This window comes from Cetorhinus maximus, unplaced genomic scaffold (genome assembly GCF_964194155.1).
Source record: "Cetorhinus maximus unplaced genomic scaffold, sCetMax3.hap1.1 HAP1_SCAFFOLD_1308, whole genome shotgun sequence".
NCBI classification, from domain to species: Eukaryota; Metazoa; Chordata; class Chondrichthyes; order Lamniformes; family Cetorhinidae; genus Cetorhinus; species Cetorhinus maximus.
Genome location: NW_027597249.1, coordinates 63125 through 86139, shown reverse-complemented (window position 1 = coordinate 86139; position 23015 = coordinate 63125). Strand labels below are relative to the sequence as shown.

Sequence of the window (23015 nt, the reverse complement as noted above, 5' to 3'; positions counted from 1 at the left end):
AAATCAGGCACCAGATGAGTTTAAAATTCAAAAGGAGGTGGCATATCAGTTATCTGTACTTGAGCCGATAAAGCACTGGCTCCAGATGAGATGCATCCAAGGATACTGAGGGAAGTGAGAGTGGAAATTGCAAGGGCACTGGCCATCATTTTTCATAACTGCGACCCAGGACTGTCCCGGAGGACTGGAGAATTACAAACATTACATCTTTGTTCAAAAAAGTGTAAAGTTAAGCCAACAATTAAAGGCTAGTCAGTTTAACTTCGGTGGTGAGGAAACTTCTAGAATCAATAATTCAGGACAAAATTAATAGACACATGGACAAATGCAATTTAATTAAGGAAAGCCAGCATGGATTTCTTAAGGGAAAATCATGTTTCACCAACTTGGAATTTTTTGAAATGGTAACAGAGAGGCCTGATGAGGGCAATGCAGATGATGCGGTGTACATGGACTTCCAAAAAGCATTTGATACAGTGCCGCATAACAGACTCTGAGTGAAGTTATAGCTCGTGAAATAAAAGGGATAGTAGCAACATGGAAAGAGAATTGGCTGAGCGACAGGAAACAGTAGTGGTTAATGGATGTTTTTGATGCTAGAGGAAAGTTTATAGTGGAGTTCCCCAGGGGTCAGTGTTGTGACCCTTGCTTTTCCTGATACATATTAATGACCTAGACCTTGGTGTGCAGGGCACAATTGATACAAAACTTGGAAGCATTGTGAACTGAGAGGAGGATAATGTAGAACTTCAAAATGATAGACAAGTTAGTGGAATGGGCAGACAGGTTGCAGATGAAGTTCATTGCATAGAAATGTGAAGTGATTCATTTTGGTAGGAAGAACATGAAGAGGCAATATGAAATAAAAAGGGTACAGCTCTAAAGGGGGTGTGAGAACAGCAGGACCTGGGTCTACGTGTGCATAAATCATTGAAGGTGGCAGGACATGTTGAGAGAGCAGTTAATAAAGCATATAGTATCCTGAGCATTATTAATAGAGGCATAGAGTACAAGGGCAAGGAGGCTATGTTGAATAAAAGCAAAATACTGCGGATGCTGGAAACCTGAAACAAAAACAGAAAATGCTAGAAAAAACTCAGGTCTGGCATCATCTGTGAAGAAACAGAGTTAACGTTTCGAGTCCGTATGACCCTTCTTCAGGGCTGAAGAGAAGTGGAAATGTGATGAAATTTATACTGGAGGGGGCGCAGAGGAGATTCACCAGGATGTTGCCTGGGATGAAACATTTAAGTTATGAAGAGAGGTTGGATAGACTTGGGTTGTTTTCGTTGAAGCAGAGAAGACTGAGGGGCAACCTGATCGAGGTGTACAAGATTATGAGGGGCATGGACAGGATGGATAGGGAGCAGCTGTTCCCCTTAGTTGAAGGGTCAGTCACGAGGGGACACAAGTTCAAGGTGAGGGACAGGAGGTTCAGGGTGGGATGTGAGGGAAAACTTTTTTACCCAGAGGGTAGTGACGGTCTGGAATGCACTGTCTGGGAGGTTGGTGGAGGCGGGTTGCCTCACATCCTTTAAAAAGTATCAGGATGAGCACTTGGCACGTCATAACATTCAAGGCTGTGGGCCAAGTGCTGGTAAATGGGATTGGGTAGGTAGGTCAGGTGTTTCTCATGTGTCAGTGCAGACTCAATGGGCCGAAGGGACTCTTCTGCACTGTGAGATTCTGTGATACTGTTTAAAGGGGATGGGGCAGGTGGAGCTGGATAGGCCAGCGATAGGTGGGGACAAAGGAGGACTTGACAAAGATGTCATGAACTAAAGGACAAAGGGAGTGTTAATGGTAGTGGTTAGTGCTAATAAAGGTGCTGATAGTGGCATAAAGGTAAGAAAGCAGAATGTGATAATTGTAGAACAAGGGTAGCATTGTGTTAAGGAACAACATGGAACAACAGGTTATATTGAATTTGTATACGTCACTAGTTCTGCCTCAGCTAGAGTACTGTGTCCTGTTCTGGACGTTGCACTTTAGGAAGCATGTGAAGGCCTTGGAGAGGTTGCAGAAAAGATTCACAAGAATGGTTCCAGGGATGAGGAACTTCAGTTATGAAGATAGATTGGAGAAGGTTGACACTAGGGCCATCTGTCACTTACCAGAGTGCTTACCCTGGTCCAGCCATTATTACGTTTTGCTTTCTTAATGTTATCATTAGCACCTCATTTATCCAGTACCACCACCATTAACAACTCTTTGACCTTTTGTTTATGACATCTTTTGCCATCTCTTCTTTGCTTCCACCTATCACTGGCCTTCTGTCCAGTTTCACCGGTTCCAACCCTCTTAATCAGTATATATTTCACCATATCTCTACCTCCCTTTAGATCTGAAGAAGAGTCATACGGACTCGAAATGTTATCTCTGTCTCTCTCTCTCCACAGATGCTATCAGACCTGCTGAGTTTTTCCAGCATTTTTTGTTTTCGTTTCAGATACTCAGCATCCGCTTTTTGCTTTTGTATTATTGGAGAAGATTGGATTGTTTTCCTTTACGGAAAGAAGGTTGAGAAGAAATTTGATACAGGTATTCAAAATCATGAGGGGTCTGGACAGGGTAGATAGGGAGAAACAGATCCCGCTCATGGAAGGATCAAGAATGAGTGGACACAGATTTAAAGCAATTAATAAAAGAAGCAAAAAGGTGATAGGAGGAGAAACTCTCTTACACAGCAAGTGGTTAGGGTTTGGAATGCAGTGCCCAAGAGTGTGTTGAAGGCAGGTTCAACTGAAGCATTCAAAAGGGAATTAGGCTGTTATCTGAAAAGGAAGAATGTGCTGGATTACAGGGCAAAGGCAGGGAACGATACGAGGAGAGTTGCTCATTCGGAGAGCCGGTGCAGACATGGGCCAAATAGCCGCCTCTTGCACTGCAACAATTGTGATTCTGCAAGGCCCAGGTCAGGAGTGTGACGAATACTCTCTACCTGGCTGGATGAGTGCAACTCCAACAAAACTCAAGAAACTCAACACCATCCAGAACAAAGCAACCCAATTGATTGGTAACCCATCCATCACCTTAAACGTTCACTCCCTCCACCATTAGCGCAGAGTGGCAGCAGTACAAACCATCTACAAGATACACGGCAGAAACTCAAAGATTCCTTTGATGGCGCCTTCCAAACCCATGACCACTGCCACAAAATGAACAGGGGCAGCAGACAAATAGGAACACCACCACCTGAAAGATCCCCCCCCCCCCCGCAAGTCTCTCGCCATCCTGATTTGGAACTATTACGGCGTTCCTTCATTACACTGGGTCAAAACCCTGGAACTTCCTCCTACACAGCACTGTGGGTGTACCTACACCACACGGGCAGCGGCGGCTTAAGGCAGCATCTCACCAAACAGCAATTAGGAGTCAGCAACAATTTTTGGCCTTGCCAGTGATGTCCACATCCATGAATGAATAAAAAAAACACAACATCCGGCAGCAAATGCTGGTAATTTCATGCCGGGTTCCTATTTGGCACAGAAGTGGCTGAGCTGGAAAGCAGAATAATTGCGAATGGCTGTTATTTGGACCAGGAGGAGGTCAGAGTCATCGATGTCTACAGCACAGAAAAAGGCCCTTCGGCCCACCGAGACTGCGCCGGTCAAACAAGTACCTAACTATTCTAGTCCCATTTTCCAGCACTAGGCCCATAGCCTTGTATGCCATGGCATCGCAAGTGCACATCCAAATACTTAAATGTTATGAGGGTTTCTGCCTCTACCACCCTTTCAGGCAGTGTGTTCCAGATTCCCACCACCCTCTGGGTGAAAAAATTCTTCCTCACATCCCCTCTAAACCTCCTGCCCCTTACCTTAAATCTATGCCCCCTGGTTATTGATTCCTCCACCAAGAAGGAAGGTTCCTTCCTGTCTACCCTATCTATACCCCTCAATTTTATACACTTCAATCATGTCCCCCCTCAATCTCCTCTGCTCCAGGGAAAATAACCCTAGTCTATCCAATCTCGCCTCATAATTAAAACTCTCCAGCCCAGGCAACATCCTGATAAATCTCCTCTGCACTCTCTCTAGTGCAATCACATCTTTCCTATAACTCGGATTCCAGAACTGCATTAATACTCTAGCTGTGGCCTAACCAGTGTTTTATACAGTTCCAGCATAACCTCCCTGCTCTTATATTCTGTGCCTCGGCTAATAAAGGCACATATCCCATATGCCTTCTTAACCACCTTATCTACCTGTCCCACTACCTTAAAGGACTGGTGGACATGCACACCAAGGTCCCCCTGATCCTTGGTACTTCCCAGGGTCCTACCATTCATCATGTATTCCTGTGCCTTGTTTGTCCTGCCCAACTGTATCACCTCACACTCATATGGATTAAATTCCATTTGCCACTGATCAGCTCATTTAACCAGCCCGTCTATATCCTCCTGTAATCTAAGGCTATCCTCCTCACTATTTACCACCCCACCAATTTTCGTGTTATCCATGAACTTACTGATCAACCCTCCTACATTCAAGTCTAAATCGTTTATATATACCACAAACAGCAAGGGACCCAACACCGATCCCTGTGGAACCCCACTGGACACAGGCATCCAGTCACAAAAACACCCCTCGACCATCACCCTCTGCTTCCTGCCACTCAGCCAATTCTGGATCCAAATTGCCAAATTGCTTTGGATCCCATGGGCTCTTACCTTTGTTATCAGTGTCCCATGCGGGACCTTATCAAAAGCCTTGCTGAAGTCCAAGTAGACTACGCCAAGTGCATTGTCCTCATCTACACGCCTGGTCACTTCTTCAAAAAATTCAATCAAATTGGTCAGAGATGACCTCCCCTTAACAAAACCATGCTGACTGTCCTTGATTAATCCCTGCCTCTCCAAGTGTAGATTAATTCTGTCTCTCAGAATTGCTTCCAATAGTTTCCACCCCCCCCAACCTCAAGTGAGGTTAGACTGCATGGCCTGTAGTTCCCTGGTTTATCCCTTCCTCCCTTCTTGAATAACGGTACCACATTGGCTGTCCTCCAGTCCCCTGGCACCTCTCCTGTGGCCAGAGAGGTATTGAAAATTATTGCCAGCACCCCTGCTATCTCCTCCCTCGCCTCACTCAACAGCCTGGGATACATTTCATCCGGGCCTGCAGATTTATCTACTTTTAAGCCTGTCAGGCCACTTAGAACCTCCTCCCTTTCTATGCTAATTTCTTTGATTATATCACAGTCCTTCTGCCTGATTTCCATACCCACGTTGTCCCTCCATACACTTATTACCACGATGGTCCTTAATGGGCCCTACTCTTTCCCTAGTTATCCTCTTACTCTTAATGTACTTGTAAAATAACTTTGGATTTTCCTTTATTTTACCTACCAATGTTTTCTCATGCCCCCTTTTTGCTCTCCTAATTTCCTTTTTAAGTTGCCCCTACACATTTTTTGGTATTTGACTGGGTTGAGCATTAGGACAACTGCCGATTTTGATTTACCTTAATGGATTGGACTTGGGGATATAGGTATAATTTTACAATTTGCAGATGAAATGAAACTTGAAGTTTATTACGTTCCTCCCTGTGTGCTAAACTTCCAAGAGGACATAGGCAGGTGGAATGGACAGACACGTGGCAGATGAAATTCAATGCAGAAAGTATCAGATGATATATTTTGGTAGGGAAATGAGGAGAGACAATACAAGCTAAATGGTGCAATTTTAAAGGGGGTGTAAGAACAAACTGGGAGCGTATGTACACAAGTCTTTGAAGTGGCAGGAGGGGTTAACAAAACAGTTTAAGAAAATGGAGGTAGAATACAAAAAACCAGGAAGTATACTAAAAATCTATATAAAAAGACTAGTTTAGCCCCAGATGCAGCATTGTGTCCAATTCTGAGCACCACACTTTAGAGAAGACTTGAAGGTTTGAGAGAAAGTACTGAAGAGATTTACTAGAAGCTTCCAGGGTTGAAGGATTTCAGTTACATGGAGAGACTGCAGAAACTGGGTTTGCTCTCCTTAAAGCAGAGAAGACTAAAAGAAGAGTTGTTAGAAGTGTTTTAAAAACCATGAAGTGTTTAGATAGAAAATAAAGAGAAACTGTTTTCAATGGCTGAAGGGTCAATAACCAGGAGGCACAGATTTAAGAACACATGAACATAAGAAGGGCAAGTCTTTTCTGCCCTGTCATTTATTAAGATCGTGGCTGATCCCCCACCCAATCCTCATATCCCTTGATTCCTTTAGAGTTCAAACGTCTATCAATCTGAGCCTTGAATATACTCAATAACTGAACATCCACAGCTCTCGGGTAAATAATTCCAAAAATTCACAACCCTTAGTGAAGAAAAGTTGACTAAAGCAATTGGCAAAAGAACCAGAGGTGACTTTATGCAACAAGTGGTAGGATTTAGAATGAATTGTCTGATGCGGTGATGAATGCAGATTACATAATAGCCTTCAAAAGGGAACTGGGTGAAATATGAGAAGAAAAAAAATTCTGGAAATATGGGGAAGGGGAGTAGATTTAATTAGATGGCTCTTCAAAGAACTTGCTGGGTCAAATGGTCTCCTCTTGTGCTGTATTTTTCTATGATTCTATTTCCAAGGCAGCAGAAAATGCAACATGGCTAAGAGTTTTTCAGTCATTAATCCAATTGGCTCCTTGTGACTCTATTTAAACCCGCTGCTTTCTGCATCTGAAGTTCGCAGAGCAGGCTCAAGGGGCCAAACGGCTTACCTCTGCTCCTATTTTGTATGCTCGTATGTTCTTGCCAGCAAAATGCCATTTCTCTCAATATATCGACCTGCAACCTCCGCCACTTAGGTCAAGGGCAGCAGACGCATGGGAGCACCACCACCTGCAAGTTCCCCTTCAAGACACACACCACCCTGACTTGGAACTATATCGCCGTTCCTTCACTGTCGCTGGGTCAAAATCCTGGAACTCCCTCCCTAACAGCACTGTGGGTGTACCTACACCACATGGACTGCAGCGGCTCAAGAAGGCAGCTCACCACCACCTTCTCAAGGACAATTAGTGATCGGCAATAAATCCTGGCATTCACACTCAAGAACAAATAAATAAAACTGAACCGTTAATGCCTGAATGTCAAAACTATGTTGCATCAACATAACTGACACCTTCTCTAATTACAATAGGATTACTTTCTATGCAAAGAGATAAAGGACACTAGCTATATAAAGAAATACCAACTACCCATTTTGTGGATTCACTATCTTGCAAGATTTGAACTCACCATTATTTTGAAAATAGGAACCCAATTAAAAAAAACTGTAGGGTATCAACTGGTCTCATCAAAACACATGCTGTCATTGGAGAGGACGGAATAATTTTTACATTACCTCACTGTCCTTCAGCATGGCTCGCCCTTCCTCCACGTTCCCAATGCGGATCACGATATCAGTGATGCGAAAGTGGAAATCCGGATGATCAGCAATGTCATAAACACTAATATCCTCCTCGTGTCCAAGCATCTGCAGTTTCAAACAAAGCTTGTTTGAGCAAATGGAACTCAAGCATCCTTTCCCCGTCCTAGTTTTCAGTAAGTACCTCTCCGAGACTGCTCCTCTGGCTGTCTCAAACATTATTAGCAACAACTTCCACAAGATGTCACTGTATTGCTAATCACAGCCACAAGGAGGGGTGATGTTACTGACACAGAGGCCACTCTGCACATTGTTGGACTGTTTCAAGGTGGTTTTATCACCAGTTCCCAGCATTATCACTTTGCCCAATTGATCCATCAATTTACAGTCTCAGAATACCTGACCAGCTTACAGTCTACAATCTTGCCCTGCATATTAAATAGACTTTCTTTATATCTAAGGTTAGAGAGCAAGTGGACAAGTGACAGGGGGACGGGTGCTGTAAATAAGCTGAGTGATGGTGGAATGTCGAGAGCTTTTTATCCAACCAATGCTCTAATTTGGAACACATTTAATTTTATTAGGGAAGGGGTGCAGATTTTCTCTTCATTTATTCCTAACCTGATGGATTACATGTATTATTTTTTACTCGTTCATGGGATGTGTTTTGCTGGCTAGATTAGCATTTATTACCCATCCCTAATCGCCCTTCAGAAGGTGGTGGTGTTGCAGGGGTACCCACAGTGCTGTTAGGAAGGGAATTCCAGGATTTTGGCCCAGTAACAGTAGAAGGAATGGCAATATAGTTCCAAGTCAGGATTGTGGGTGGCTTGGAGGGGAACTTCCAGATGCTGGTGTTCCCATACATTTGCTGCTCTTGCCCTTCTAGGTGATAGAGGTTACGAGCTTGGAAGGTACTGCCGAAGGAGCCTTGGTGAGTTGCTGCAGTGCATCTTGTAGATGGTACACACTGCTGCTACTGTGCGTCAGTAGTGCAGGGAGTGAATGTTGAAAGTAGTGGATAGGGTGCCAATCAAGCGGGCTACTTTTCCTGGATGGTGTTCAGCTTCTTCAGTGATGTGGGAGCTGCACTCATCCAGGCAAGTGGAGAGTATTTCATCACACTCCTGACTTGTGCCGTGTAGATAGTGGACAGGCTTTGGGGAGTCAGGTGTTGAATTACTTGCTATAAAATTCCCAGACTCTGACCTGCTCTTGTAGCCACAGTATTTATATGGCTGGTCCAGTTCAGTTTCTCTGCCAGGATATTGTCAGTGAGAATTCAACAATGGTAATACCATTGAATGTCATGGGAAGATGGTTAGATTCTCTCTTGCTGGAAATGGTCATTGGCAGGCCTTGTGTGGCACAAACGTTACTTGCCACTTATCAGGCCAGGCCTGAATATTGCCCATGTCTTGCTGCATATGGTCATGGACAGTTCCAACACCTGAGGAATGGCGAACGGTACTGAGCTTTGTGCAATCATCAGCAAACATCCCCACTTCTGACTTTATGATAGAGGGAAGGTAATCGATGAAGCAGCTGAAGATGTTTGGGCCAAGGACACTACCCTGAGGAACTCCTGCAGCCATGTCTCGAGGCTGAGATGAATGACCTCCAACAACCACACACATCTTCCTTTAGCTAGGTATGACTCCAACCAGTGTAGCGTATTCTCTGATTCCCATTGACTTCAGTTTTGCCTGGGCTCCTTGATGCCACATTCAGTCAAATGCTTCCTAGATGTCAACAGCATCACTCTCGCCTTGTGTTCAGCTCTGTTATCCATGTTTGGACCAAGGCTGCAATGAGGTCAGAAGCTGAGTGACCCTGGCGGAATCCAAACTGAGCATCAGTGAGCACAGGAACATAAGAGAAGTAGGCCATTCAGCCCTTCAAGCCCACTCCACCATTCAATGAGATCATGGCTGATCTCCTACTTCAACACCATTTTCCTGCACTATCCCTGTATTGCTGTGTCAGTACCATTTGACAGCACTGTCAACAATCCCTTCCATCACTTTGCTGATGATCAAAAGTCGACTGATGTGGCAGTCACAGGCCAGATTGGGTGTGTCCTTTTGTGGACATGACATATCTGGGCAGTTTTCCACATTGCCGGGTAGATGCCAGTGTTGTAGTTGTATTGGAACAGTTTGGCAAGAGAGACAGCTGGTTCTGGAGCACAAGTTTTAGTACTATTGTTAGAATGTAGTCAGGGCCCATATCCTTCGTAATATCCAATGCCTTCAGCTGTTTCTTGATATCACGTGGAGTGAATCGAATTGGCTGAAGGCTGGCACCTGAGATGCAGGGGACCTCAGGAGGAGGCCAAGATGGATCATCCACTTGGCACTTCTGGCTGAATATGGTTGCAAATGCTTCCAGCCTAATCTTTTGCACTGATATGGTGGGCTATCCCGTCATTGAGGATAGGGATACTTGTGGGACCTCCTCCTCCAGTTAGTTGTTTAATTGTCCAGCAACATTCATGACCGCAGGGCTTAGATCTGATCCGTTGGTTGTGGGATCACTTAGCTCTGTCTATCACTAGCTGCTTCGGCTGTTTGGCATGCAAGTACACGTGTTATAGCTTCACCAGGTTGACGCCTCATTTTTAGGTATGCCTGGTGCCGCTTTTGATACGCCCTCTTACACTCCTCACTGAGCCAGGGTTGATCACCTTGCTTGATAGTAATGGTAGAGTGGCGGGGAGGGAGGGCAGGGGGGAAGAGATATGCCAAGCCATGAGGTTACAGATTGTGATCGAATACAATTCTGCTGTTAATGGCCCACCGTACTTCATGGATGTCCAGTTTTGAGCTGCCAGCTCTGATCGAAATCTATCCCACCCAGCAGTGGTACTGTCACACAACACGATGGGTATCACAATATGAAGACAGGACTGTCTCCACGATGAACATGCAGTGATCACTCCTACCAATACAGTCATGGACAGGTGCATCTGTGACAGGTAGATTGGTGAAGACGAAGTCAAGTAGGTTTTTCCCTCTTGTTGTTTCCCTCACCATCTGCCACAGGCCCAGTTTAGCAGCTGTGTCATTGAGGACTCAGCCAGCTCGATCAGCGATGGTGCTACCAAGGCACTCTTGGTGATGGACATTGCAGACTCCCACCCAAAGTACATTCTGTGCCCTTGCCACCCTCAGTGCATCTTCCAATTGGTGTTCAACATGGAGGAGTACAGATACATCAGCTGATGGGTAGGTGGGGCACTGGGGATGGTAGGTGGTAATCAGCAGATTTCCTTGCCCATGTTTGACCTGATGCCATGAAACTTCAATCGGTCCAGAGTCAATGTTGAGGACTCCCAGGCAATTCTCTCTCTCCTGGCTGCATATCACCATGCTGCCACCTCTGGTAGGTCTGTCCTGCCACTGGGTCAGGACATACACAGGGATGGTGATGGCGGTGTCTGGGATGTCTTGCAGACAAAGAACATGTACACACATTGCATCTGTTTCAGCTAAACAAAATAAGTGACAGCCATTTGCAGGGTTTATTCCTCAGGGCAATGCCTCAACTAATCTGGAGTCAAGCTGCCGGGTTTAAATTTCAAACAATGCTTGGCAGTTAACTGTCAGTCACCATTAACTGGTGCATTCTCCATAGCAAGGCCTCTAACAGTCAGAGTCCACTTGCCAACCAATCAGCCCTCTCTTTTCATACAGTATAAAGTTGTTGCTCCCCCTGATATTGGTATTTTTACGATTGTCCTGATGAGTGCAAGACGAAAAGCTTCAACAGGAATCTCTTTTCAGCAAGACTAAAGAAAACTGTGCTGATTCTCCAGGACTAAACCCCATAGATCTCTCTCGTGAATGGCACAGCCTCAAACCCCATACTCCAGAACTTATGGGGAGATGATGACATAGTGATAATGTCACTGAATTAGTAAGAGTGAGTGAGTATATTTGGGAATTTGGTTCAGTGGTGATTTGGTGTATGGGGGAAAGAAGTGGTTTAGGTAAGGTTTACTGCAAGAAGTAAGATGTGCTGAGTGGGGAGCTCGGTGAAGGGCAGGGAGGTGCTTTTTCTTTTCTACTCTTTCAGCCTCTGGTATTTGGTTTTCACTTTGGTGCAGCAGAAGCAGGCAAACCAGTGACTGGTATTATTAACTTTATCAGTATTAAAAGTACTGTATTGTTTTATCAGTATTATAAAGTTTACTGGCAGTGCCAAAACCTGCTGGGAGGTGTAGGCTTTATTCATTATAATTAATTAATTTGTGATTATTAATGAATTAACATATTGGAGATGGCAAGGCAGGCGATGTGCTGCAATTGCAGGATATGGGAGCTTCTGGATACCAGTGTGATCCAGGGCAAACACAGCTGCAGTAAGTGTTTGCAACTGCAGGAACTTCAGCTCTGAGTTACTGAGCTAAAGGCTGAGCTACAGACACTGCAGCATATCAGGGAGGGGGAAAGTTACCTTAACACAGTTACACCCCTTAGGATAGTGTCTTCTGATTTGGTCAATGGTCAGGGACAGGAGGGCGTGGCTACAAGTGAGGCAGGTAAGGGGACCCAGAGGGCAGGAGTACAGGAGCCTCGGACCTGGAAATTGTCCAACAGGTTTGAGGTTTTTTCAGTTTGTTTGGATGAGAGTGGGGGTGCTAGGTGGATGAGCTAACTGGTCATGGCGACGTGGTACAGGAAGCCATTCAAGCAGGGGGAGTTAAAAGGAATTTAATGGTAGTGCAGGACAATATAGCCACAGGGATTGACACAATTCTCTGTAAAGAGCGTGAGTCCAGATGACTGTATTGCCTACCCGATGCCAGAGTTCAGGACATCTGCTCAGGGCTGGAGAGGAACTTGCAGTGAGGGGGAAGGGCCCAGTCGTCATAGTCCATGTTGGTGCCAACGACATAGGCAGGACAAAAAAGGAGGTTCTGCATAGTCAGTATGAGGAGCTTGACACCAAATTAAGAAGCAGAACCTCAAAGGTCATAATCTCTGGATTATTACCTGAGCCATGTGCAAATTGGTATAGGACAAATCAGATTAGGGAGATGAATGTGTAGCTCAAAGCCTAGTGTGGGAGAAGTGGGTTTTGGTTCGTGGGGCACTGGCACTGTGGAAAGTGGGATCTATATCGTTGGGACGGTCTACACTTGAACTGTGCTGGGGCCAGTGTTCTGCGAGCCACACAGCTAGGGAAGTAGAGAGGGCTTTAAACTAAGTAGCAGGGGCAAGGGTACAAATTTGGGAAGATGTGGTAAACCAAAGAGTAGAGACAAGGCAAAAGAGAAAGGTATTATTACAGGAAATGAAAACATACCGTGACAGGAAGGGATAGAGAGTACAAATCTAACAGTAACTCAACAGATGAGACTAGAGGTTATAAAAAGAATCTAAGGGTAAAACTAAGGGCTCTTGTATCTGAATGCACGAAGTATTCGAAACAAAACAAATGAACTGAGAGTGTACACAGATGTAAATAAGTCCGATTTGATAGCCATTACAGAGACATGGCTGCAGGAGGACATGGATTGGGACGTGAATATTAAAGGGTATAGGACATTTAGGAAGGATGGGAAGTGAGGAAAAAGGTGAAGGGGTGGCTCTGTTAGTTAATGATGGTATTAGCACAATAGAAGGGGATGACCTAAGTTCAGAAACCAGGATGTAAAAACAGTTTGGTAGAGATGAGAAATGATAGAGGCAAGAAGTCACTTGTGGGAGTCATGTACAGGCCCCATAATTGTAACCACATAGTAGGATGGAGCAAAAGGAAGAAATTATGGATGCTTGTCAGAAAGGCATGGCAATAACCATGGGAGATTTTAATCTACATATAGACTGGAAAAGTCAGATGGGCAAAGGGAGCCTAAATGAGGAGTTCATTGAATGCTTCCGGGATAGTTTCTTAGAACAGCACATTCTGGAGTCAGAGAGCAGGCCTTACTAAACTTGGTATTGTGCAACAAGATGGATTAATTAATGACCTCATAGTGAAGGCGCCCCTAGGGGGCAGCAACCATAATATGATTGATTTTTACATTCACTTTGAGGGAGAGAGGAGTGGGTCCAAGACTAATGTTTTTAAACTTAAATAAAGGAAATTATGAGGGCATGAAAGCAGAGCTGGCTAAAATGAATTGGCAAATAAGGTTAAGGGATAGGTCAATAGAGATCCAGTGGCAAATAATTAAGGGGATACTTCAGAATACACAAAATAGAATCCAATGAGTAAGAAAAAGTCCAAGGGACAGACATACCATCCATGGCTAACTAGAAAGGTTAAAGATAGTATCAAACTTAAAGGAAAAGTATATAATTGTGCAAAAGATAGATGAAAGATCAGAAGATTGGACAGGATATAACAAAGGATGTCCAAAAGATTAATGAGGGAAAAATTACAGTACGAGAGAAAACTATCCAGAAACATAAAAGTAAATAGTAAGTTTCTATAAATATTTTAAAAAGAAACAAGTTAACAAAGCAAGCCTTGGTCCTATAGTCTGGAGAATTGATAATGGAAAACAAGGAAATGGCAGATGAATTGAACAGATATTTTGCATCAGTCTTCACTATAGAGGATACAAGTAACATCCCAGAAGCAGCTATAAATCAGGAAATGGAAGGAAGGGAGGAACTCAGGAAAATTACAATCACTAGAGAAGCGGTACTGAATGAATTGTTGGAGCTGCAGGCTGACAAGTGCCCGGGTCTTGATGGACTTCACCCTAGGATCTTAAAAGAAGTGGCTAGTGAGATAGTTGACGCATTGGTTTTAATTTTACGAAACTCCCTAGATTTGGGGAATGTCCCATTAGATTGGAAGAAAGCAAATGTAACTCCATTATTCAAAAAGGGAGGGAGACAGAAAGCAGGAAACTACAGGCCAGTATTATTAAAGAAGCTATGGCAGGACATTCGGATAAGTTCAAGGTAAATCAGGAGGAGTCAACTTGGTTTTGTGCAAGGGAAATCATGTTTAACCAACTTACTGGAGTTATTTGAGGAAGTAACAAATGCTGTGAATAAAGGGGAACCGGTGGATGTACTGTACTTAGATTTCCAGAAGGCATTTGATAAAGTGCCACATCAAAGGTTACCGCAGAAAATAAACGCTCATGAAAAAGGGGGTAACATATTGGCATGGATAGAAGGTTGGCTGGCTAACAGGAAGCAGAGAGTTGGCATAAATGGGTCTTTTTCAGGTTGCCAAGATATAATGAGTGGTGTGCCACAGGGATCAGTGCTGGGACCTCAACTCTTTACAATTTATAGAAATCGCTTAGATGAAGGGATGGATGGGATGGTTGCCAAATTTGCTGATGGCACAAAGACAGGTAGGAAAGTAAGTTGTGAAGAGGACATAAGGAGACTACAAAGGAATATAGATAGGTTAAGTGGGTGGGCAAAGATTTGGCATATGCACTATAATGTGCAAAAATGTGAAACTGTCCATTTTGGCAGGGAGAATAAAAGAGAAGCATATTATCTAAATGGTGAGAGATTGCAGAGTTCTGAGGTGCAAAGGGATCTGGGTGTCCTAGTGCATGAATCGCAAAAGACTAGTATGCAGGTACAGCAAGTAATTAGGAAAGCTAATAGAATGTATCATTTACTGCGAGGAGAATTGAATTAAAAGGTGTGAGGTTATGCTTCAGTTATACAGAGGACGAGTGAGACCACATCTGGAGTACAATGCACAATATTGCTCCCCTTATTTAGGGAAGGATGTAAATGCATTGGAAGCAGCTCAGAGGTTTACCAGGCTAATTACCTGGAATGGGCGGGTTGTCTTATGAGGAAAGGTTGAACAGGCTAGGCTTGTATCTGCTGGAGCTTAGAAGAATAAGAGGCAACTTGATTGAAACATAAGGTCCTGAGGGGTCTTGACAGGGTGGATGTGGAGAGGATGTTTCCTCTTGTGGGGGAATCTGGAAATAGGGTCAGTGTTTAAAAATAAGGGGTCGCCCATTTAAAACAGAGATGAGGCGAAATGTTTTCTCCGAGAGTCGTGAGTCTTTGAAACTCTCATCTTGATTAGAATTGCAGTAGAAGCAGAGATTTTGAATATTTAAGGCAGAGGTGGATCGATTTTTGGTAAGTAAGGGGCTGATAGGTTATTGGGGGTAGGTGGGATGCAGATTTGAAGTTACTATCAGGTCAGCCATGATTTTATTGAAAGGCGGAGCAGGCTCGAGAGGCTGAATGGCCTACTCCTGCTCCTTGTTCATATGTTTGTATGTGTAATCCACAGCTCTATGTCCTAGGTCATGGGTTCAAATCCCACCATGGCAGCTGGTGGCATTTACATTCAATTAATGAAATCTGAAATTGAAAGCTAGTCTCAGTAATGATGACCATGAAATTATCACCGATTGTTTAAAAAACCTATCTGGTTCACTAATGTCCTTGTAGGGAAGGAAATATGCCACCTTTACCTGGTCTGGCCTACGTGCAACTTCAAACCCATAGCAATATGACTGACTCTTAACTGTGCCTCAAATAGCCTGACGAGCCACTCATTTTCAAGGGCAATTAGGGATGGGCAACAAAAGCTGGCCTCGCCACTGAAGCCCACATCCCATGAAAGAGTAAGAAAACTCCAAGCTCCATCTCTCTATCTGCAACATCAGTTATCACTATCTGGAGTTCTAAAAGTATCAGCATCCTCAGGTCTTTAATCCTATGGGTATCTTAATATTATTTTATAGGTATCTTGATAGTTAATCAATATCCAATAGTCAAGAACAAGTGGGAAAACATGCAGTTTCGTTATCAGTACTTCACAAGTTCCTCACCTCAATCTCAGTGCCATTTGCCTTTGGTTTGAACCACTTCACTGAGCATGTCCGCCCAATATGGTCAACAGACTGTACAACTCCATACACACCGACATCCTGAGGACCTTGAGCTTATAGGAAACAGTGAGTTCACGCAAAACAGGAAAAACAAAAGTAGCAAAGTAGTAAGTGAAAATTGTTTTATTTCTAGTATTCAGAGCAAAATTCAACTTGCAGATCAGGAGTCATTTTGTATTTTTTCCCCCACAGGAAATTATTTCATTACCCCAACTTCTAAATGGCAGAATGCAGTATTTAAAATAGGCCAACAGCATAAGAAAACAGTAATTCACAGCAAGACACAGCCTTTTATACAGTTTGTAACCAAGCGCAGGGGCCATGCCTATACAATTAAAGATCCTGGCAGCGCTAAGATTGGAAGTTCTCCAGCTGTTTTGGAAAATCAACCAGCATGACTAAAATAAATTAGCTAGTCATTCATCGCATTGCTGTTTATGGACCTTGCTGTTTGCAAAATGACTGCCATGTTCATCGATATTAGTGATTAAATTGATCGATTATACTGGCCATCTCTACTCTTACCCAATCACAACTGCCAAAGTTCCTCTCTACTTATTACCTCCAGACTCAATTTCTCAGGTGTTTCCCCATTGTATTAATGACTGTCTTATAGTTATGGACTCAAATTTTAGATTTTCTCACAAGAGGAATCATTTTTACATGTGCCCTATTAAAGTCACCTGTCTAGTGTCCTCCCTTCCTGAGAAGCACACCCTCTCTGCTGTTATCATCCTTGTAATTCTCTTTTGCATTTTCTCCAGTGTCTCTATACTCTATTTATAATATAGAGACCAGAATTGCACTAAGTGCTCCTAGAGCAGTCTAACCAAAATTCTATGTAGGTTTAACATAATTTCTTTTTTCCCAATCCCATTATTTTAGAAATTCACCCCAGTGATTCGTTGCACTTTTTATGGCTTAGTTAATTTGAATTGCTGTTTTAATGATTTTGTGCCTCCACCTCATTTAAACATTTTTGAAGGACTAGATGACTTGTCAAAAGGCATTACTCATATCTATACAGAAATTATTTTTCCATTTACACATCCAGTCTGCAAGTTTGCTTGTCTCTTCTATGATGTTTTCATATGTGAATCATGGCTCAGTTGGTAGGCATTCACACCTTTCGAGTCCTGGTTCTGGGTTTCAAGTTCTACTCCAGGACTTGAGCAAAAAACCAAGTACCAAGGAGCGTTGCACCGCCAGAGGTGCCGTCTTTCGGATGGGAAGTTAAATAGAGACCCCGCCTCTCAGCTGGATATTAGAGATCCCATGACATTACTTTGAAAGAAGGTGGGGAGTTATCCCCAGTGTCCTGGCCAATATTTATCCATCAACATTTCGAAAGCTAATGTAATCCCTATATTTAAGGAAGGGAACAGAAGACATCTAGGAAATTATAGACCAGTCAGCTTAACATTGGGGCAGGATAAATAATGGAATCCCTACAAAAAGGAGAGAATAGAAGAGCATCAAAAAAAGAGAAATATAATAATGCATAGGCAGGCATAGATTTCATCAGGGAAAATCGTGCTTGACCCAACGTTATTGAATTTTTTGATGTGGCAACAGCAAGAGTAGACAATGGTAATACAAAATAGTCTGTATTTTCAAAAGGCATTCAGCCAGAAGTACTGAAGGGATGATCCACCTCAGCTTCCTCCAGAGGTCCCCAGCATCACAGCTGCCAGCATTCAGCCAATTCAATTCACTCCATGTGATATCAAGAAGCAGCTGAAGGCACTGGATACTGCAAAGACTACGGGCTCTGACAATATTTCGGCAATAGTACTGAAGATTTGTGCTCCAGAAATTGCCGCACCTCTAGTCAAGCTGTTCTAATACAACTACAGCACAGGCATCTACCGGCTATGTGGAAAATTGTCCAGGTGTGTCCTGTACACAAGAAGCAAGTCAAATCCAACCCAGCCAATTACCGCTCCATCAGTCTACTCTCGATCATCAGTAAAGTAATGGAAGGGGTCATCAACAGTGCCATCAAGCGGCACTTGCTTAGCAATAACCCGCCTACTGACGCACAGTTTGGGTTCCGCCAGGGTCACTCAGCTTCACTCAGCTCCTGACCTCATTACAGCCTTGGTTCAAACATGGACAGAAGTGCAGAACTCCCAAGATGAGGTGAGAGTGACTGCCCTTGACATCAAGGCAGCATTTGACTGAGTGTGGCATCAAGGAGCCCTAGCAAAACTGGAGTCAATGGGAGTAAGGGGGAAATCTCTCCACTGGTTGGAGTCATACCTAGCACAAAGGAAGATGGTTGTGGTTGTTGGAGGTCAACCATCTCATTTCCAGGACATTACTGCAGGAGTTCCTCAGGGTAGTGTCCTCGGCCCAACCATCTTCAGCTGCTTCATCAATGACCTTCCTTCCAGCATAAGGTCAGGAGTGGGGATGTTCGCTGATGATTGCACAATGTTCAGCACCATTCACAACTCCTCAAATACTGAAGCAGTCCATGTTCAAATGCAGAAAGACCTGGACAATATCCAGGCTTGGGCTGACAAGTGGAAAGTAACATTCGTGCCACACAAGTGCCAGGCAATGACCACCTCCAACAAGAAAAGATCTAACCATCTCCCCTTGACATTCAACGGCATTACCATCACTGAATTCCCCCTTTCAACATCTTGGGGTTACCATTGACCAGAAACTGAATTGGACTAGCCATATAAATACTGAGGCCACAAGAGCAGGTCTCAGGCTAGGAATCCAGCAGCGAGTAACTCACCTCCTGAATCCCCAAAGCCTGTCCACCATCTACACGGTACAAGGCAGGAGTGTGAGGGTATACTTTCCACTTGGCTGGATGAGTACAGCTCAAGCAACACAAGAAGCTTGACACTATCCAGGACAAAGCAGCCCATTTGATTGGCGCCACATCCACAAACATTCACTTCCTCCACCACCGACGCACAGTAGCAGCAGTGTGTGTACCATCTACAAGATGCACTGCAGAAACTCACCAAGGCTCCTCAGACAGCACCTTCCAAACCCGTGACCACTACCATCTAGAAGGACAAGGGCAGCAGACACATGGGAACACCACCACCTGGAAGTTCCCCTCCAAGTCACTCACCATCCTAACTTGGAAATATATCACCGTTCCTTCACTGTTGCTGGGTCAAAATCCTGGAACTCCCTCCCTAACAGCACTGTGGGTGTACCTACACCACATGGACTGCAGCGGTTCAAGGCAGCAGCTCACCACCACCTTCTCAAGGACAATTAGGGATGGGCAATAAATGCTGGCCTAGCCAACAAAGCCCACGTCCTGTAAATGAAAAAAAATAAGGTGCCCCATAATAGACTAACAGAAAAGATCAGAGAAATGTGGGGTCAGGGGACGTGGCAGAATGCATTGCTAGGTGGCTTCAAGACAGTAAGCAGAGAATGGGAGTAAAGGGTAGTTATTCAGAGTGATAGATGGTGGGAAGTGGTCTTCCACAAGGGTCAGTGCTGGGCCAACTGATGCTCAGTTTACATTAACGATTTGGATTCTGGAATCAAATACACAATTTTTAAATTAGTGGGTGACACCAAATTGGGAATGTTGGTCAATACTGAGGAAGACTGCAACAAATTATAGGATATTAATAATATTGCAAAATGGGCAAACAACTGGCAAATACAGTTCAACACAGATAAATAAGGCTGCACATTTCGATAGGAAGAATAGGTCATCACTTATTACTTGGAAAGTGCAAGTATAGATAGGGTTGAGGGTCTGGGATCTGGGAGTGCAAATACATCATTTGAAAATTGCAACTCTGGTTACCAAGGCCATAAAAAGAACAAACCAAGCACCAGGGTTTCCTAGAAGGATAGAATTGAAAAGTAAGGAAGTTATGCTAAACTCGTATTGAACCTTGGTTAGACCACACTCAGTAGTCTGTGCAGTTCTGGTTGCCATATTATAAAAAAAGAGACATGCTAGAGAGGGTGCAGAGAAGATTTACAAGGATGACACCAGAAATGCGTGGGTATACACATCAGGAAAGGCTCCACAGGCTGGGTCTCTTTTCTCTCAGAAAAAGGCTCTGGAGTGACATAATCAAAGTATTTAAAATTATGAAAAATTCTGATAGAGGGGATAGAGAAAGCATGTTTGCTCTTGTGGGGAAGAGCATAGCTAGAGGCCATCAATGTAAGACAGTCACCAAGAAATCCAATAGGTAATTCAAAAGAAAATTCTTCAGCCATAAGGAGTAGTGAGAATGTGGAGCTGGCTACCACAGGGAATAGTTGAAATGAATAATACAAATGTATTTAAGGGGAAGCTAGACAGCATTTGAGGAAGAAGGGAATGGATGATTATGACAGTAGATTTAGATGAGAAAAGGTGGATGAAGCTCAAGTGGAGCATAAACATTGGCACAGACTCATTAGGCCAAGTGGCCCATTTCTGTGCTGCATTTATGTAATCCTATACAACCAAACTGGAGATTTTCAGGGCTTGGGGACATGTGAGCCATGGACCATCACTTGTATAACTGTTCCATCTACAGATATCAGTCTGGTAAGTTATGAAACTATCTGCCATTTATAAGTCACAGTAGCTGATACGAACTCCCATCATTGGAATCTGGAAATGCTCATCTATTTGATTCTCAATTAGTAGGAGCCATGTAACTAAAAATTTTTAACAATTTTCAGTTTCCGTTTTCACAAATTTTGCATGCATGGCTCCCAAACTCCACACTTAATGATTTAACGCTGAAAGGATCCAAAGCTCCAAAACGGCAAATGAAAAGAGGGAAGAAATCACAGGATAGTACAGGATAGCAGTCCATTTGGCCCACAGCGCGTGCGCCAGCTTTTCCAGACAGCAAGTAAGTTAGTCCCACTTCCCATTTCTTTCCATATATCCATGTATTTTTTTCTCTTAAATTTTTATCCAATTCCTTTTGAAAACCACAGCTGAAACTGTGCACATTACCTCATCAGGCTGCACATGACAAAACCTAACCAAAATAAAATGTTTTGCCCCTGCCCCCATACTCCTCTGTTCCTTTGGTCAATCACCTTAAATCTGTGCCCTGACTATTGACCATTCAGCCACTGAAAACTGTTTCTTGACATGTACACTATCTAAACCCATCACGATTTTAGATACCAGTAACAAATCTGCTCTTATCCTTCTCTGCTCTGAGATTAAGCACAGCTTCTCCAGTCTGCCCATATAACTATAATCCCTTACCCCTGGAACCATTCTAACAAATCTATTCTGTATCTTCTTCAAAGTCTTCATGTCTTTCCTAAGGTGTGGGGCCCAGAATTGGACACAATACTGCTGGGACTGAATTGATTTATATTGGTTGAGCATAGTTTCTTGGCTTTAATGTCAGAACACAGAAGGGAGGAGAAAGAAAAAAGATGGAAGCAAAGTGCGGAGTGGGGTGGAAAGGAAGAGAAAAAAAGGAATTAACTCAGTTTGGATGACATCCTAGTCTCTAGCACTCCTTTTCTTAAAATATCTTTGAACCTTAACATTCCTCCGCCCTTCTTGCAGATTGTAATTTGCTAGAATTATAGTTCCCTCAGCAATGGCACCACATCCAAATGCTGGTTAAACCTACAGAATGAATGCGCAGCAGGACAACTGCAAGGAACAAGAGGACAGGCAGAAACTAACTGCCACACTTCAAATCCCAACCAGAGATTAATAAAACCAGCAGACATCAGGAACTGAATCTGGAACCTTCTTGATCTGTTTGCCTCAGTGGGACACCTGGTGGGGGTACCTTTGCACATTAGCTTAGAAGTTAAAAAAAATCCCAACATGAAATCCATTGTTTCAGCCAACACAAGGCAAAGCTTAGGCTGACACTACACCAGTCACTATATGGCTTGGTCACTTTAACCTGGAAAGGATGAATAAGGGTATCTCAATATTGCACACCTCATGAATCACTTCTGAAGTGTACTCATTTACAGTCTGGTACAAACATATAAAAATGATAGGTGGCAAAGTCCAGTTGTTCCATCAAGTCTACCCCATACCACGATGGTTTGGTCATCGTGGGTAAGCACTCCCTGCCTGGCTCCTTATATCCACTGCCATCTAATCTCCTGGCTCAGGCAAAAGCAGAAAAAAATGTTAACAGGACAAAGAATACTTTAAAACTCCTTTTTGACTCCCTCAATTCTGTAATGAGGCTGGAAACCTGAGGAGGAAGTTCTATAACAACCACATGGACAGCTATTCAGTACTGGAGGTGATTGTTTTTATCCATTTATTTACCCATCATTTGTAAGAATGAGGTCTCAGATTCCACTTCTTCACACTTACCACGTTTATCCAGCACAAAGTCTCCAGGACAGAACTCATTATTATCCACGTGATGAACTGGCAGCAAGTCATTGGATCGAATATTTTTCTCTACTGTACCATCCTGCCACATCACATCCACGCTGGTGCTGGTTTTCAGAATCTCCACAGCAATTCTAGGAGAAGATGAAAATTAGAATTTGGAATGGACCAATTCTCAAATTTACACAATGGATAACAGAGTTAACAAGAACCCCAAGTTGAGAGCAAGAGGCTGACATCAGCAAGTTCTGATACATAGATCTTAGTCGCCATAAACAAGGAAAAATAAGCAGCAAATTAACAACTGAGCCCAGAATGGGTCCATAATTAAGGAGCAAGGGGGCTGCACCTTGAGGCTGTTAGAGAGAGACAAGAGCTGTATTTTATTTGCTTGGTTATGCTGAAACAACATTACAACAGCACACTTAGCAAAGGATGCTGAGCCACACAACAGCTGGTTGGGATACAGCAGCTAGTTC

At 43.5% G+C, this 23015-nt stretch overlaps 1 protein-coding gene across 1 annotated transcript in view; it reads right to left on the bottom strand.

Annotated features, from left to right (window-relative positions):
- Positions 1–7330: 7330 nt before the first annotated feature.
- LOC144676035 ((E3-independent) E2 ubiquitin-conjugating enzyme-like) overlaps positions 7331–23015 on the bottom strand; it is a gene marked incomplete at both ends in the record, with an annotated part of 58257 nt that continues 42572 nt past the window's right edge. Inside the window, 3 exons of the mRNA XM_078536561.1 lie at positions 7331–7462; positions 16143–16255; positions 22516–22670. Of these exons, the coding sequence (XP_078392687.1) occupies positions 7331–7462; positions 16143–16255; positions 22516–22670 (400 nt within the window). The remainder of the gene's footprint in view (positions 7463–16142; positions 16256–22515; positions 22671–23015) is intronic.